Genomic DNA, 12,081 nt, shown 5'->3' with positions numbered 1-12,081 from the left:
GCCCTGTCTCTTTTTTTTCCTTGAATTTGCTGTCAAGTAGAAAAACACATTGTGTGATCCATTTGGGGCTGATTTAATGGCAAACTCAATATTGAAGTATGGTCCCTTTACCAGTTAATTGGCCAGAACTAAACCGTTTAAGTAGCAAATTTGTGAACGGCTCACAATCAAAGAACCACTTGTGTACAGTAGAACTTTGTCTGATTTAACGGCACGTAACTATTTAGTGCCATTAACAGCTAATTAGGCCAAACTAAATGGTTTGAATAGCAAAAGTGTGAGCCCCCACTATCGTTGCAATATGGCACAGTGGTAGTTTAACAATAAACAGGACTTGGGAATAAGCCAAAGTCTCCATACACTTTTTAAAAACGTTTCATTAATTAATGCCTACTTAGAGTATAAATATGTTGTTCTGTGCACTACCTGTAGTTCTGAGCAACCTCTACAAATTGGGCCTCCAGGTGACGGGTGATCATCGCATTCAATTGCATCTCATTACAAAAGAAAACCCTTTTCATTCATTACATCATTGCACTCTGATGTGTTCATTACTCCCTTCCTTCAGGGTTGTAGAAGGGCTATTTACAGTTTGGTTTCAGCTACTTACTGTAATTTGTTTTAAGGTATATTTCATACATTGGTGTCACATTTTTAGGCTGTGACATTACTGAGAACCGTAGAAGTAAACAAGGTGTCTCATGTGAAAACACAATGGTGCATTTAAATGAAGCCATGCTAAATTTACTACAAGAATGAGGTAACATACATTTTAAAGGTACAGTACTGTAGATATCCAAAAGACATACTGAACATATTCCAAAAATAATGATACATTCACCAATCTGTAAAGCGCAACTACGCTGGAAGATATATATATATATATATATATATATATATATATATATATATATATATATACACAGCACTGAACCTGATTTTACAGGTTCATACACAACTTAGAATTAGAACGTCGAGTCACACTTCACTCCTACAAGCTTTTCAAGACATACTGTATATATCTGTAAAAAAAGGGTGGATTGAAAAGCTTTTTACCTTTTAAAGAATATAATACAATTCTCTAGCTTTTGTATTCTTATTGACATTTCGCATAGCTGCCAAAGACTTTGTTTTGGGTATAAAAGTCAAAAATCAAAGCCAAAATAAGGTGAACAGATGAACACTGCCAGATCCACCACCATGTTTTGCATACATCCCATTTAAACCCCAGCTTTGAAAACTACATTTGGTTTGTTACATTTTGTCGGAAAGATAAAGACACTGTATCACAGTTGACCTCCTGTGGTGTGCGATTGGATCAGCACTGATGAAACAGCAATACTCAGATAGGGGTGTTCGAGCCCATCTATCTGTACAGTGATTGTATAAACAGAAACCTCACTTGCTTGTGAGATTAGAAGTGAGTGACCTAATTAAGTGATAATACCCGACACAGAAGGGGTTCTTGCTGTTGCATGTCAATGAAGACATTTTTTAATGCATTTTAGGTTTTATAGTCATTAGCTGAGGGGATATTTAAATAACAAAACCCACACGCACGTCAGAAAGCTAAATGAAAGCAATATTTGTATTCATGTGTGTGCTGTTATGCCACATACTGTGTTTTCTACTGGGCTTCATTATGACAAGTTCATATAATGCTAAACTGACGGACTTTACTGTCTCTCTTGGTTCTGTGTTTGCGTTAGCAGGTCTTGTGCCAGCTTGTTGTGTATGCAATCTGCAGCACACCGCACGTACACTTTTCATACATTGTTTTGATGTTTTTATCTTTGCATCTATAAAACATGGAGAATGCCGTGTAAAGTTTGGGTAAGGTACAGTAGGTGTAACGGGCAGTGTTGTGTGATGGACTGCCTTTACAGATTCTGTGATGAGGTTAACAACTCTAACCAGATGCAGATAAGCCTGGCTCTTTTGCATAGTGGTTAAAACCTTTTAGCAACTACACTTATAATTTCACATACAGATCTCGCACGCAGAATGTCAGTGACAAAGCATTCTAAAAGATGAAACCACAATAGGTTCTATATAAACAGATTATATAATTTAATATCAACTTTTCATCTGCTTCTTATTTAGATTCAATGACTTATAATGTGCTTGTAAGTGAACTTTCTCTTGCACTCTTTGTATGACAGAACCGACACAGCAAAGAGTGCGCGAGAAATACGCTCTCAACTTGTTTAGAGGTAGCCACCTAACACTTGTAAACATTAAATAGACAGTTGTAAATATACATACTGCAGCTGTTATAACATGCATTTCATGATGATAGTGTGGTTCAGGTTATAGTTCAGGTTGTATTAGCGTGAGTCTACTGTGTGAATATTAAAAAAAAAATATTCACTAGGATTCTTTTGTCAGACAAAAATGTCAGGCACAAGTATGTGAACTTGACTTTAGAAATAATCCCAATACATTTAAATAAATAAAACTGTGTTCAACCTGCTTGCGGTGTATCTGTACGAAGAAAAGCTTTCTACCTGTTCCACCAGGGGAACACTCATTGCGCAGTGGAATTGCATTGTATTGTTCAGCCATGAGGAGAGAACAATGAATCAGAAACTCCATCAACTGCCCTCTGCAGATGGCATCTGAATACACACTCTTGTCTGGAATGGGTTCAGGTAGATGTCATTTGTTTCAGACAGCATCAGTGAATAGACAGTTGTCATTACCATAGCTGTACATTTTTAGGCTTTTACAGTAGTCTGAAATCAGTGCTTGCAGGTATTTGCAACTTCATTAGAGATAATGATCAAACCCCTTTAAATGTATTAAATAGATCTAAAAACAAAGGGTGCATTATAAATTATGACAGATGTCTTATCTTCATCTTCTGGCAGTAAGCATGTGTTTCGTTTTAGCTACTGGGGTGACACAAAACATATACGATCAGTAATGTGATAAGATGGGGCAGATGAAGTTAACACCAAAATGAAATTTAAAAAAAAAAAGTTAAATAAAATTAAAAAAAATGTTTAATTTAAGGACTCAAAAGTCTGCCCAAGTTGTTTGTTACAAGGTATGTTTGGGTCTCTTTTGTCACTAAAACAGGTTCACCAATACCTCTAATGAAAGTGGGAGAATGTGTAACATACAGTAGGGCTGGATTTTGCTACTGTCCTTAAGCTTGCGCTGAAAATGCCCCTTCAGGAGTTCAATATCCCAGTGTAATGGTAAATTTAACAGATGTCATTACAGAAAGTGTTATCATTAAATAATGTCCTGTAATCTTACAAAATTAAACAATCTGTGCTTTATCATTAAAGCACAGTACAACATATATCCCAGTAATAAAAAAAAGAAGGTTCCTCCCCTGCTTTTTTAAATTAAAAGAAGACACACATATTGAACAAGGTATTTGTGGCAGTGTTAAAGGTGTGATTGAAAGAACCATCACTCCAGGTTTTACAGGCTGTTAAGGACTGAGCTGTACGTCAGCCCCTCACATTGCATATCAAGTGGTATCACTTGGAGAATGAACACCAGCCGTTGTCTCAGCTGTGAATCTACATATCAATCCTATTCCCAATACACAAACTAGAATTGTCTGGAATGTGAGCCCGAGACCTCACTGTCCTGGTCAACGTAGATGTACACCAGCGTGCAGAGCCACGTTAGTAAGTAAGCCCATTTGGAACGAACCATGGTGTTCACTGGAGGAAGTAAACAGCAAAACAGCTACTATTATCATTATTATTATTATTATTATTATTATTATTATTATTATTATTATTATAGGTTAAAACAAAACAACTACTGCTTGAAATCACTCTCTATTAAAACCTTAAAAAAAAAACATAAGGTTAGATAATATTTACAAAATAATAAACCTAAAATCGTATTCTTAGCAGTCAATAAAGATGGAATTAATCATATATTCTTTAAATACAGCACGTGATAAATTCAAACTTAGTTATTCATTCCTCACTCTGCTATTACCCAGTCGCTCCACAAGATGCCGCCCTTGTTCTGTACTTGACTTGCACTTTAACCAAGGGTACATGAATACTGTGCATACTGTACTTTTCACATACAAGTATTAGTAGTCGCAGTTAATACTATTATAAGTCTTCCAGGAGTTTCAAGAACTTACTTTTAGAATTACAGTGCAGGAGTGTCATGATTAATCTGTTTTGTTTTTCTTTTTAATTATATGCGTTACTTAAATATTTACCTGTCCAATCTCACGCACACTCACAGAACTTTCTGTGCCATTTGAATAACCACGAACAATAAAATGCACCTTTAGATGTGTATGCCATCAACTTTCTATATGCTTTCAAAAACTCTGTCCATATTATTTAGAAGAATGCAAATAATCGATGTCATGGTACGTATAGCACACCCAGTCCACTCGGGTGTATTTCCATTGCTGCCTTGTGCCAGCTATATTTTGGAAGCACAGTTTTAAAAGCATTCTCATGCTGTATCGCCAGGTGGCAGTACAGTCATGTTGCTCGTGGGTGAGATTTGCTTTGTTTTACTTACCAAGAAGTAAGTGGGGGGCGCTGATGAATCGACAAATGAGAGCAAACGATATACAGGTGGGGCATTAATTGTTGATTTTTCAGATAAGATAAATGCCCGTTTTAGAAGATTTTGATTTTTTTTAACAGTTAATTAAAACATGTAGTAGTAAATTTAGTCACAATAGAACATTGCAATAATGAGTAGGATTTAAAGAAAACATGCAATTTTGCACTACCAACTAACGCGGGTCTGTGAAGTCTGAAAAACAACCACAAACCGTGATATCCACAATCGCCCAAAGACAAAGTTATTGGCGTATAAGATGTAAATGAATGTTTTATAAAGCAACGTACTGTTCTATAAACGTCTGATTATGGTTATATTGAAAGAAAAAAAATACGGAAATGAACTTTGTGACAATGTATCGTGCTGGGTGCGCTGGAATGAAGAAAGGTGATTTACAATGCATATGTCCGTTATTGTAAAGTAAACGCAAGCGCTATAACTAATTGAGGGAGATCAGTGTGGGATGCAGTGTGTGATTCAAAGTAAGATATCTGTCATACTGAGTTTCAGATCATTCTACCACAGTAAAGGACATAAACAGCGGCCAAATTAAACCTACCAAACCTCTGTAAAAATCATTTATATGAGCTGTATGCAAACGAGTTTACCACTGCAGTAGTCAATGCATGGAAATTAATTATGCAAAAAAAAAACTAAAACGTTATAGTCGTAAATGGGTCCCATAAGTGCAGAGTAGAGAGCCTTACAATGTGCAAAGTTGCCCGTATACTTTCAAGAAGAAACACACTCACTGCAGGCAGTTGTCATGTATTTTGTAGGACCGGGGAAACGATCAATCAGCGTTTATCTAAAAGCATGCCCAAATTCACCGGAAATCAAAAAACGCATGCTTTGTATATGCGCAAATTGTAATGCAGTTATAATCACAGGCAGCATAAACCCATTATTGTATTTTAAAAATAAGGCTGACATTGAAAGCATGGCTTTTAAGTGGACATCTGCCTAAATTGTTATTGTTGATGGTGTCTATTTCATCATTTATGATTAGTGTTCGGCTGCAGAGTATTGTGTTCATTAGCACGCAGACTTGGCTAGTTAGAATTCTGGGACATGTTAACTAGTAAGTTTTTTTTTTTTGTTTTTTTTTTTGCGTATTGGTGTATGTTTTAGCCGGTAACATCTGTATGTTTCTTCCAGCCAATTAAATAGTCTGTTTTTTTTTCTTTCTTAGGAGGAGGCGGGCTTGTGAAAAGGGGGTTGGTCGGGGTTTAGTGTACAGTACAGGTAGGTGGTACTCAAACATCACATCCATACTGGCTAGCTGCGATAGCACACGCAAGAATAGTGAGTGCATGATGTGCACTTGCTTTCTGACGTGATAAACGGCGTCCCTCTCTCACAGTACGGCTCCACTTAAGAAGCACCAGTTCTTGTTTTTAATTGTCATGTTGCAAGGTCTCCGTCAGACATGCAGAACAGAAAGCTAAGCTCCGGATCCGCACTATTAACCACGACCGTGGGGATTGACCGCTGCAGGGTCGGGGAAAGGCTACAGGCAGCTCTCGCTGGACTGCAAGAGCTACATCTGCTGAACGTGAAGCAGTCATACTTGGTGCAAGAAGCTTTGGAAATGGACCAAGAGACGTCTCATAGAGAGGGAGGAATGCTGGATAGCTACTCCGAGGAGCAGCGCTTGGAAGCGACGTTAGCCGCATTAAAGGAGCAATTGGTAAGAGAAGGCTTTTTGGTTGTCTCTTTTTTTTAAAACTTTTATATAATTACAGTTTATTATTAGCATTGAGTTATTTGATCTTTCCAGGCTACTAATGTAAGGGTTTGCAAAAGTTAAGTTTCTTGTAGACGTTTATCTAAGGGCTGTTATGTACGGTTTTCGATTCTACATTGTAGGGCAATGTAATGATGTTCACTTATAGCCTATATTATATGTGAAAGTTCAATCTCTGTGTATCGTGCGTAACCTACAAATTTCGTTTACATTTTTGTAATATCAGTTAAAATCACCAACTATCCATATCGAGCATCTTTAATTGAATGGGATTTCTGGTAAGGGATGTATGATGTAGTGTTAAATACAGTATTTTCATTACATATCTCTTGGATGCAGTATATTTGCATGCCAGGCTTGGGTTTGCCTGTGCCAAATGTTACATGAATCAGATCATGAATGGAAATCATAACACCACTTAATTACAGACTGTGTAGTACGGTATTTATTTTTAAAGTTACATTTCCATTCTTTAGCGCCAGCAGCAAAAGTAATCCATTTGTTTTCGCGGAATACGTATTTTAGACAGTAATACTAAGATGAAGTGTTTTTTTTAGAATTTTATCTTTTACTTTAAAAAGGATAATAGGAGTAAATCCCATCATAAATGTAATTACAGTTTTACCAGATTATAATAATGCATACTTGCACGTTCATTTGATGCAAGGGTTTGATGTAGTTTATCATTAACTTAAGGTTAACTGTAAAATAAATCAGTGCAGTAGACATGCTCAGTGGAATAAAGGATAAAAGCACACTTGCTTCCGTGCTCTGAGTGACGTCATGTGAGTCTGTAGCAGTACATGTAACCCAACAGGATACTGCATGGTCATGGTGAAAGGAGTAAAGGGTTAAAAAAGACCAGGCAGTCAGTCATGTGGACCATATGGTTAAATCACACATTTAATGTCTGTTGTCTTTGATCTTTTGGTCTAACTCTCGGGTTCCAACATAAAATATGAGAAGCAATAGTATTAAGTAACCAATATCCTGTCCTCTGCATCATGTTCCACAGCACAGTCTGGTCTATGTGGGGGGTGTAATAAATGACCTGTCTCTGTTAATCACAAACTACTAAGCCTTATATTCGGAGTGGTGTTTAACTCAGCTTCCAACATATGACCCAGTTTACAGATGTAATACGCTGTGCGGTGTCTCTGCAGGCTAAATTCTGCGGTACTGTGAACAAATTTTTTTTTTTTTCAAGTTGAACAACTGTTGAATAATTGACCCCCCCCCCCCCCCCCCCCCCACACTTCCACGTCTCTTGTAGTTTTTGGCCCATCTGTTCAAAGTATGTTCACTTAGACAGCACTTTGTCAGTTTTGGGGTCTGTAAGTATGTTCACTTAGACAGCACTTTGTCAGTTTTGGGGTCTGTAAGTATGTTCAATTAGACAGCACTTTGTCAGTTTTGGGGTCTGTAAGTATGTTCACTTAGACAGCACTTTGTCAGTTTTGGGGTGTATTTTCTCACACATAGGCTTACCAAGGTAATTGTATTAATGTTCCTGTATTCTTTTTGTTTTTTAAGTCTCGTTTGAGAAGGCAAGATGTTGGGCTTAAGAGCCATCTACAGCAGCTGGACCATCAGATCAGTGAACTTAAACTTGATGTGTCGAAGGCGTCCACAGAACATCTGGAGAGTGACAGCAGACCCAGCTCAGGTAACGCAGGGTTCCCATTCACACGCATACTATAATATACACACGTCATCCATTTCATGAGCTGCTCTTAAAGAAGGGGGAGGGGGTGTTAATATGTATAGGGAAATAAACAGCTAGGTGTTCATTTGTGAGGCCCATGTGAAGAAAAACAAAGGGTCCGATTTATGACCTCACTTTAAACTGTGTGAAATCATATATGTTCATATTTTGTTTTTCTTCTGTTTTAAAAAAATTGTTTTTCTTTTCCCTTTATCTCGATCTCAGGTTTCTATGATTTAAGTGACGGGGGCTCCTGTTCTCTCTCCAACTCGTGCACCTCTGTGTACAGTGAGTGCATGTCTTCATCCCAGAGCAGTCTGCCACCATCCTGCCACCAGCCAGGGTCCCGGGTCAGCATGTTTGAGTACCGCCCGAGGTCAGCTGACGAGACCACTGTCCACGCTGGCAGCCTTCAGCAGCAGGGCATGTATATCCGAGCAGGCTGCAGAATCAGGACCAGCGCTGACTCCAGACAGAGACCCGTCTCCACAGGTAATTAATCACATCCACAACCACAGCTTAAAAAAAAAAAAATACAGGAGAATTTAACTTTATTGCTACTAAAACCATTGTGACAGCTGTCATGCCAAATAAAATGACCTGTTGGGAGCGGTACATTAAATGCTTTATTGTGCAATACAACAATTATTAGTCACATTGCAATGCTGTTGACAACCTTAACAGGGAATGGTGTGCTGTATTCAGTTTCTGCAATTTCTCTACTTTGCTAAGTCACAGACAGATGACGTTGCACATTGTCCTTTTTACTCTACAATTGTAGTGTTCATAATTATTTAGCAATCGGGTATCCCGTTTCAGTTTACTAATGGTTTACAAATCTAGATGCACTCTTTGTTAATTTCCACATTTTTGTTGTTCTAATTTCAGGTGATTTGGAAAGACTGATGAACCCAGCATTGGGATGCCAGAAAGTCCCTGACATGAAGTCTGTTTCGTCTTTGTGCCATGGCAGCGATATACAGCATACGGCTGTAGACCCCAAGTACCAGAGCGACTTAGTGTCCAGGAATGGCAGTGATGTGTACCCATACCCGAGCCCCCTCCATGCTGTGGCTCTTCAGAGCCCCCTATTTTCACTGAGTGGGGAGGCTTCCACTGCAGAGAGCAACGCAACCCCAACCGAGCCCACAGATTCACTTCAGGAAAGACGAGTGTTTGAAAGCAGGCCCGGTGGCTACATAAACAGACTGATCCAGCACAGTAAGAGCAAAACAGACATCCAGCAAGACGGCAGTAAACGAAATGTGAACTCCCAGAAAAAAAGCTCTCCTCTCGGCAATGGGGGGACAAAGGGTAACCTCAACAACCCACCACTGGTTGAAGAGGAACGTGTCAGTATTCAAGCACTGATACACAAAAAGGCACAGGATGTTAAAACTGTTCCCACAACAAAGGTGGAACTTGAGAATTCAAGACAACAAGGCTTGGCAAGTTGCGTCAGTGTTGTGCAGCGGCAGAAGCATTTGGAGGAATCTAGAGTTGTCTGTTACCCTCCTCAGGCAGTCACACAGAACTCTGCATTTGCAAAGAATATTCAAAGTTGCCCAGAGAGGGCTGTGAAAATGCAGGCAAAGCCCTACCCTGAAAACTGCACCAGGGAAGCACTACGAGAAGCAGCACTGTCGAGAAAGACAAACAGAAAGCACAGCAGCAGCACCGCTAGCTTGGAGGAGAAAAGCTCTGAGGCATTTTCCAGATCCGAATTTGTTCACGCCAAGTTTGTCCCTGCCGAGTCCCATCAAGTGAAGGTCAGACAGGCCAGCAAAAAGACAAAGGCAGTAAAGCTGAAGAGGAGAAGCAGCGACAAGCAGAGGACTGTAAAACCGCTGCCTTTTGAAATGCCTGAAGTCAATAGGACACCTGCTGAGAGGGCTCTCCCTAATAAACATCATGGGGGAAAGGGCATTGTCAGGCGTCCCACTTATGCAGGAGAAGTAGCCAGCAGGTCATGTTCAGAGTCTAGCCTGTATCCTGCCCATCTTAGACAGCCACAGTTTGTCCACAGGCCAGCGCCTCGTAGAGCCCACAATCTCTACCAAGCAGAACCAAGAGCTTCCATAGATGTGATGAAGAAGAAGCAGGCACGCAGGTGGCAGTCCGCGGTGGAGATCTCCAGCAAGCATGCTTCGGCTCGCTTTGCTTACGGTGGTGCCGTCGGCCATGTGCAGGTCATGCATCAGCAGCAGCAGCAGCAGCTGTGGAAAGCCGGAATGATGCGGACCTCCAGCATGCGAGCCGGGCCCGGCCAGTACCAGCTCCACCGCAGCGTTTACTCGGACGCCATCAGCGAGTCGGACCAGTCTGAGTACTCTGCCGAATGCGCCTCCCTCTTCCACTCCACCATCGCAGAGACCAGCGAGGGAGAGCAGAGCGACCACACGGCCAACCGCTTTGGGGACAGCGAGTCCAGCGAGGGGGACTCAGACACCTCCAGCGACAGCAGCCTCACCTTGGATTCTGACGAGACGGATGAAAGCGAGCTGGTCTGGGCAGAGGCAGCCATGGGCCCCACAGCAGCCGGCGTGTCTCTAACGAAGCCCCGGCAGGCAGAGCCCAGGCCCTGCCGCATAAAAGCATCAAAGGCACTGAAAAAGAAGATACGGAGATTCCAGCCAGCATCTTTAAAAGTTATGACCATGGTGTAGCAGCTTGCAGTCTCCATTGGACGCCATGCTGGGTCCTTCCTGTTTTGCAAGACAATAGAGAGAAAAAAAACAGAATGACATTCTTTGCTGAACTGTAGGTGACCTTTTATGTAGGCAGGAGAGGAGCCCGTTTCTATTTCTAATAGATTCCTTAAAATGTAACACTCTGTCATTTTGTAATTTTTTTTTTTTTTTTTTACATTTTTTATGCAAATACTGTTATTTTATTCTTTTATGTTTTTTACAGTGATTATTATTATGGCTTTGTTTAAAGGTATCTTTGTTAAAGTGTTAATAAAACTATTTAATGTTGGAGAAATTATGTCTTTCTTTTGTCTTAATTAACATCACTTTCAATACTGCAAACATGGTAAAAAATCTGTAAGAAATCATTCAACACAAGTTTATTTTTAATACTCCTGTAATACAACACTCAAACAAGTAATTGATTAAGAAATGTTTGATTTAAAAAGTAGGGCCATGAGTTTTCAGATTAAAATCCTAGCAACTCAGTGATGCTCAGTTTAGTGTGCTGCAAAGACACTTGAATAACATCAGCCAAAAGTCAAGCAAATAGACATTAGATTCATGTTCTTCATGGAAACCATATGATCCATTGCTTCAGAGAAAATCAGAACGTTTCTCAATGTTTAACCCTTTCATGCAGGTGTACAAAACTACTTTTTTCAGATATTTTTAAAAATATTTTCTGCATGAAAGGGTTAAGTACGCTAAGCACGTTTTAGCTGTTAGCGGTTTGGTGATGGGAGGAGGCCAGCAATTGTAAACCAATGAGCTGTAAATACTGACCGCTCGACAAAGCCAGCCTTCTTAGGCCAGCAGGGTGAGCACAACACTCCCTTGGGTTAGTTCACAACTCATTTGCATCCTAGTTGTTTGTTACTGCTGTTGTAAACAGCCACAGCGTGATTTTCACTTGCTTAACATATCTGTTCCAGTGTGACATTTCACACCTGAAAGAAATAGAAATAAGACAAATATTAACAGGAATGCCTGACTTATAGGACACTCTGTTTTCAATGGTCACATATTGACTTTGAATTGGCTAGTGGGATTGTGGGTCCTTAAAGGCACATGGGCTAGTTTCTTAATCTGGGGTACTATTGTTTGGTAACAGCAATTAAATTTCCATACATTAAGACTAGCAGTCTTTGATTGTGTTAAGAGAGCAAATATGTGAAGCCAAGACACAAAAAGCCATATGCGCACAGATATTGGTAGCTGGAATATGAACATGGGGAAAGGGAATTATAAATCTCTTTAGGGTCCTGAGTGTGTGGAGGCACGTCCGGTTCGTCACATAAATCGTCCAGAGTTTATTAAGGCAGTTTCTCAAAGGGATTTTAAAACGCAGCTAGAATATTTTACACCCTCTC

The 12,081-nt window shown here is 39.8% G+C and overlaps 1 protein-coding gene across 2 annotated transcripts; it reads left to right on the top strand.

Moving 5' to 3' along the window:
• The first annotated feature begins 4,503 nt into the window (after positions 1–4,503).
• On the top strand, positions 4,504–11,003 carry LOC117402194 (dapper homolog 2-like). Of its 2 annotated transcripts, XM_059024668.1 has the most exons (5): positions 4,504–4,574; positions 5,759–6,256; positions 7,847–7,979; positions 8,244–8,510; positions 8,907–11,003. In XM_059024668.1, the coding sequence occupies exons 2-5, from the start codon at positions 5,996–5,998 to the stop codon at positions 10,682–10,684; spliced, it is 2,439 nt and encodes an 812-aa protein (XP_058880651.1). In that variant the 5' UTR covers positions 4,504–4,574; positions 5,759–5,995; the 3' UTR covers positions 10,685–11,003. The 2 variants fall into 2 exon arrangements, with proteins under 2 accessions (XP_058880651.1, XP_033858994.1); XM_034003103.2 differs by lacking the exon at positions 4,504–4,574 and having other exon boundaries at positions 5,681–6,256.
• Positions 11,004–12,081: the final 1,078 nt, after the last annotated feature.

This window comes from Acipenser ruthenus, chromosome 5 (genome assembly GCF_902713425.1).
Source record: "Acipenser ruthenus chromosome 5, fAciRut3.2 maternal haplotype, whole genome shotgun sequence".
Classification (NCBI taxonomy): Eukaryota; Metazoa; Chordata; class Actinopteri; order Acipenseriformes; family Acipenseridae; genus Acipenser; species Acipenser ruthenus.
The sequence above is the reverse complement of the archived record's forward strand: the minus strand, read 5'-3'. Positions and strand labels throughout refer to the sequence as shown.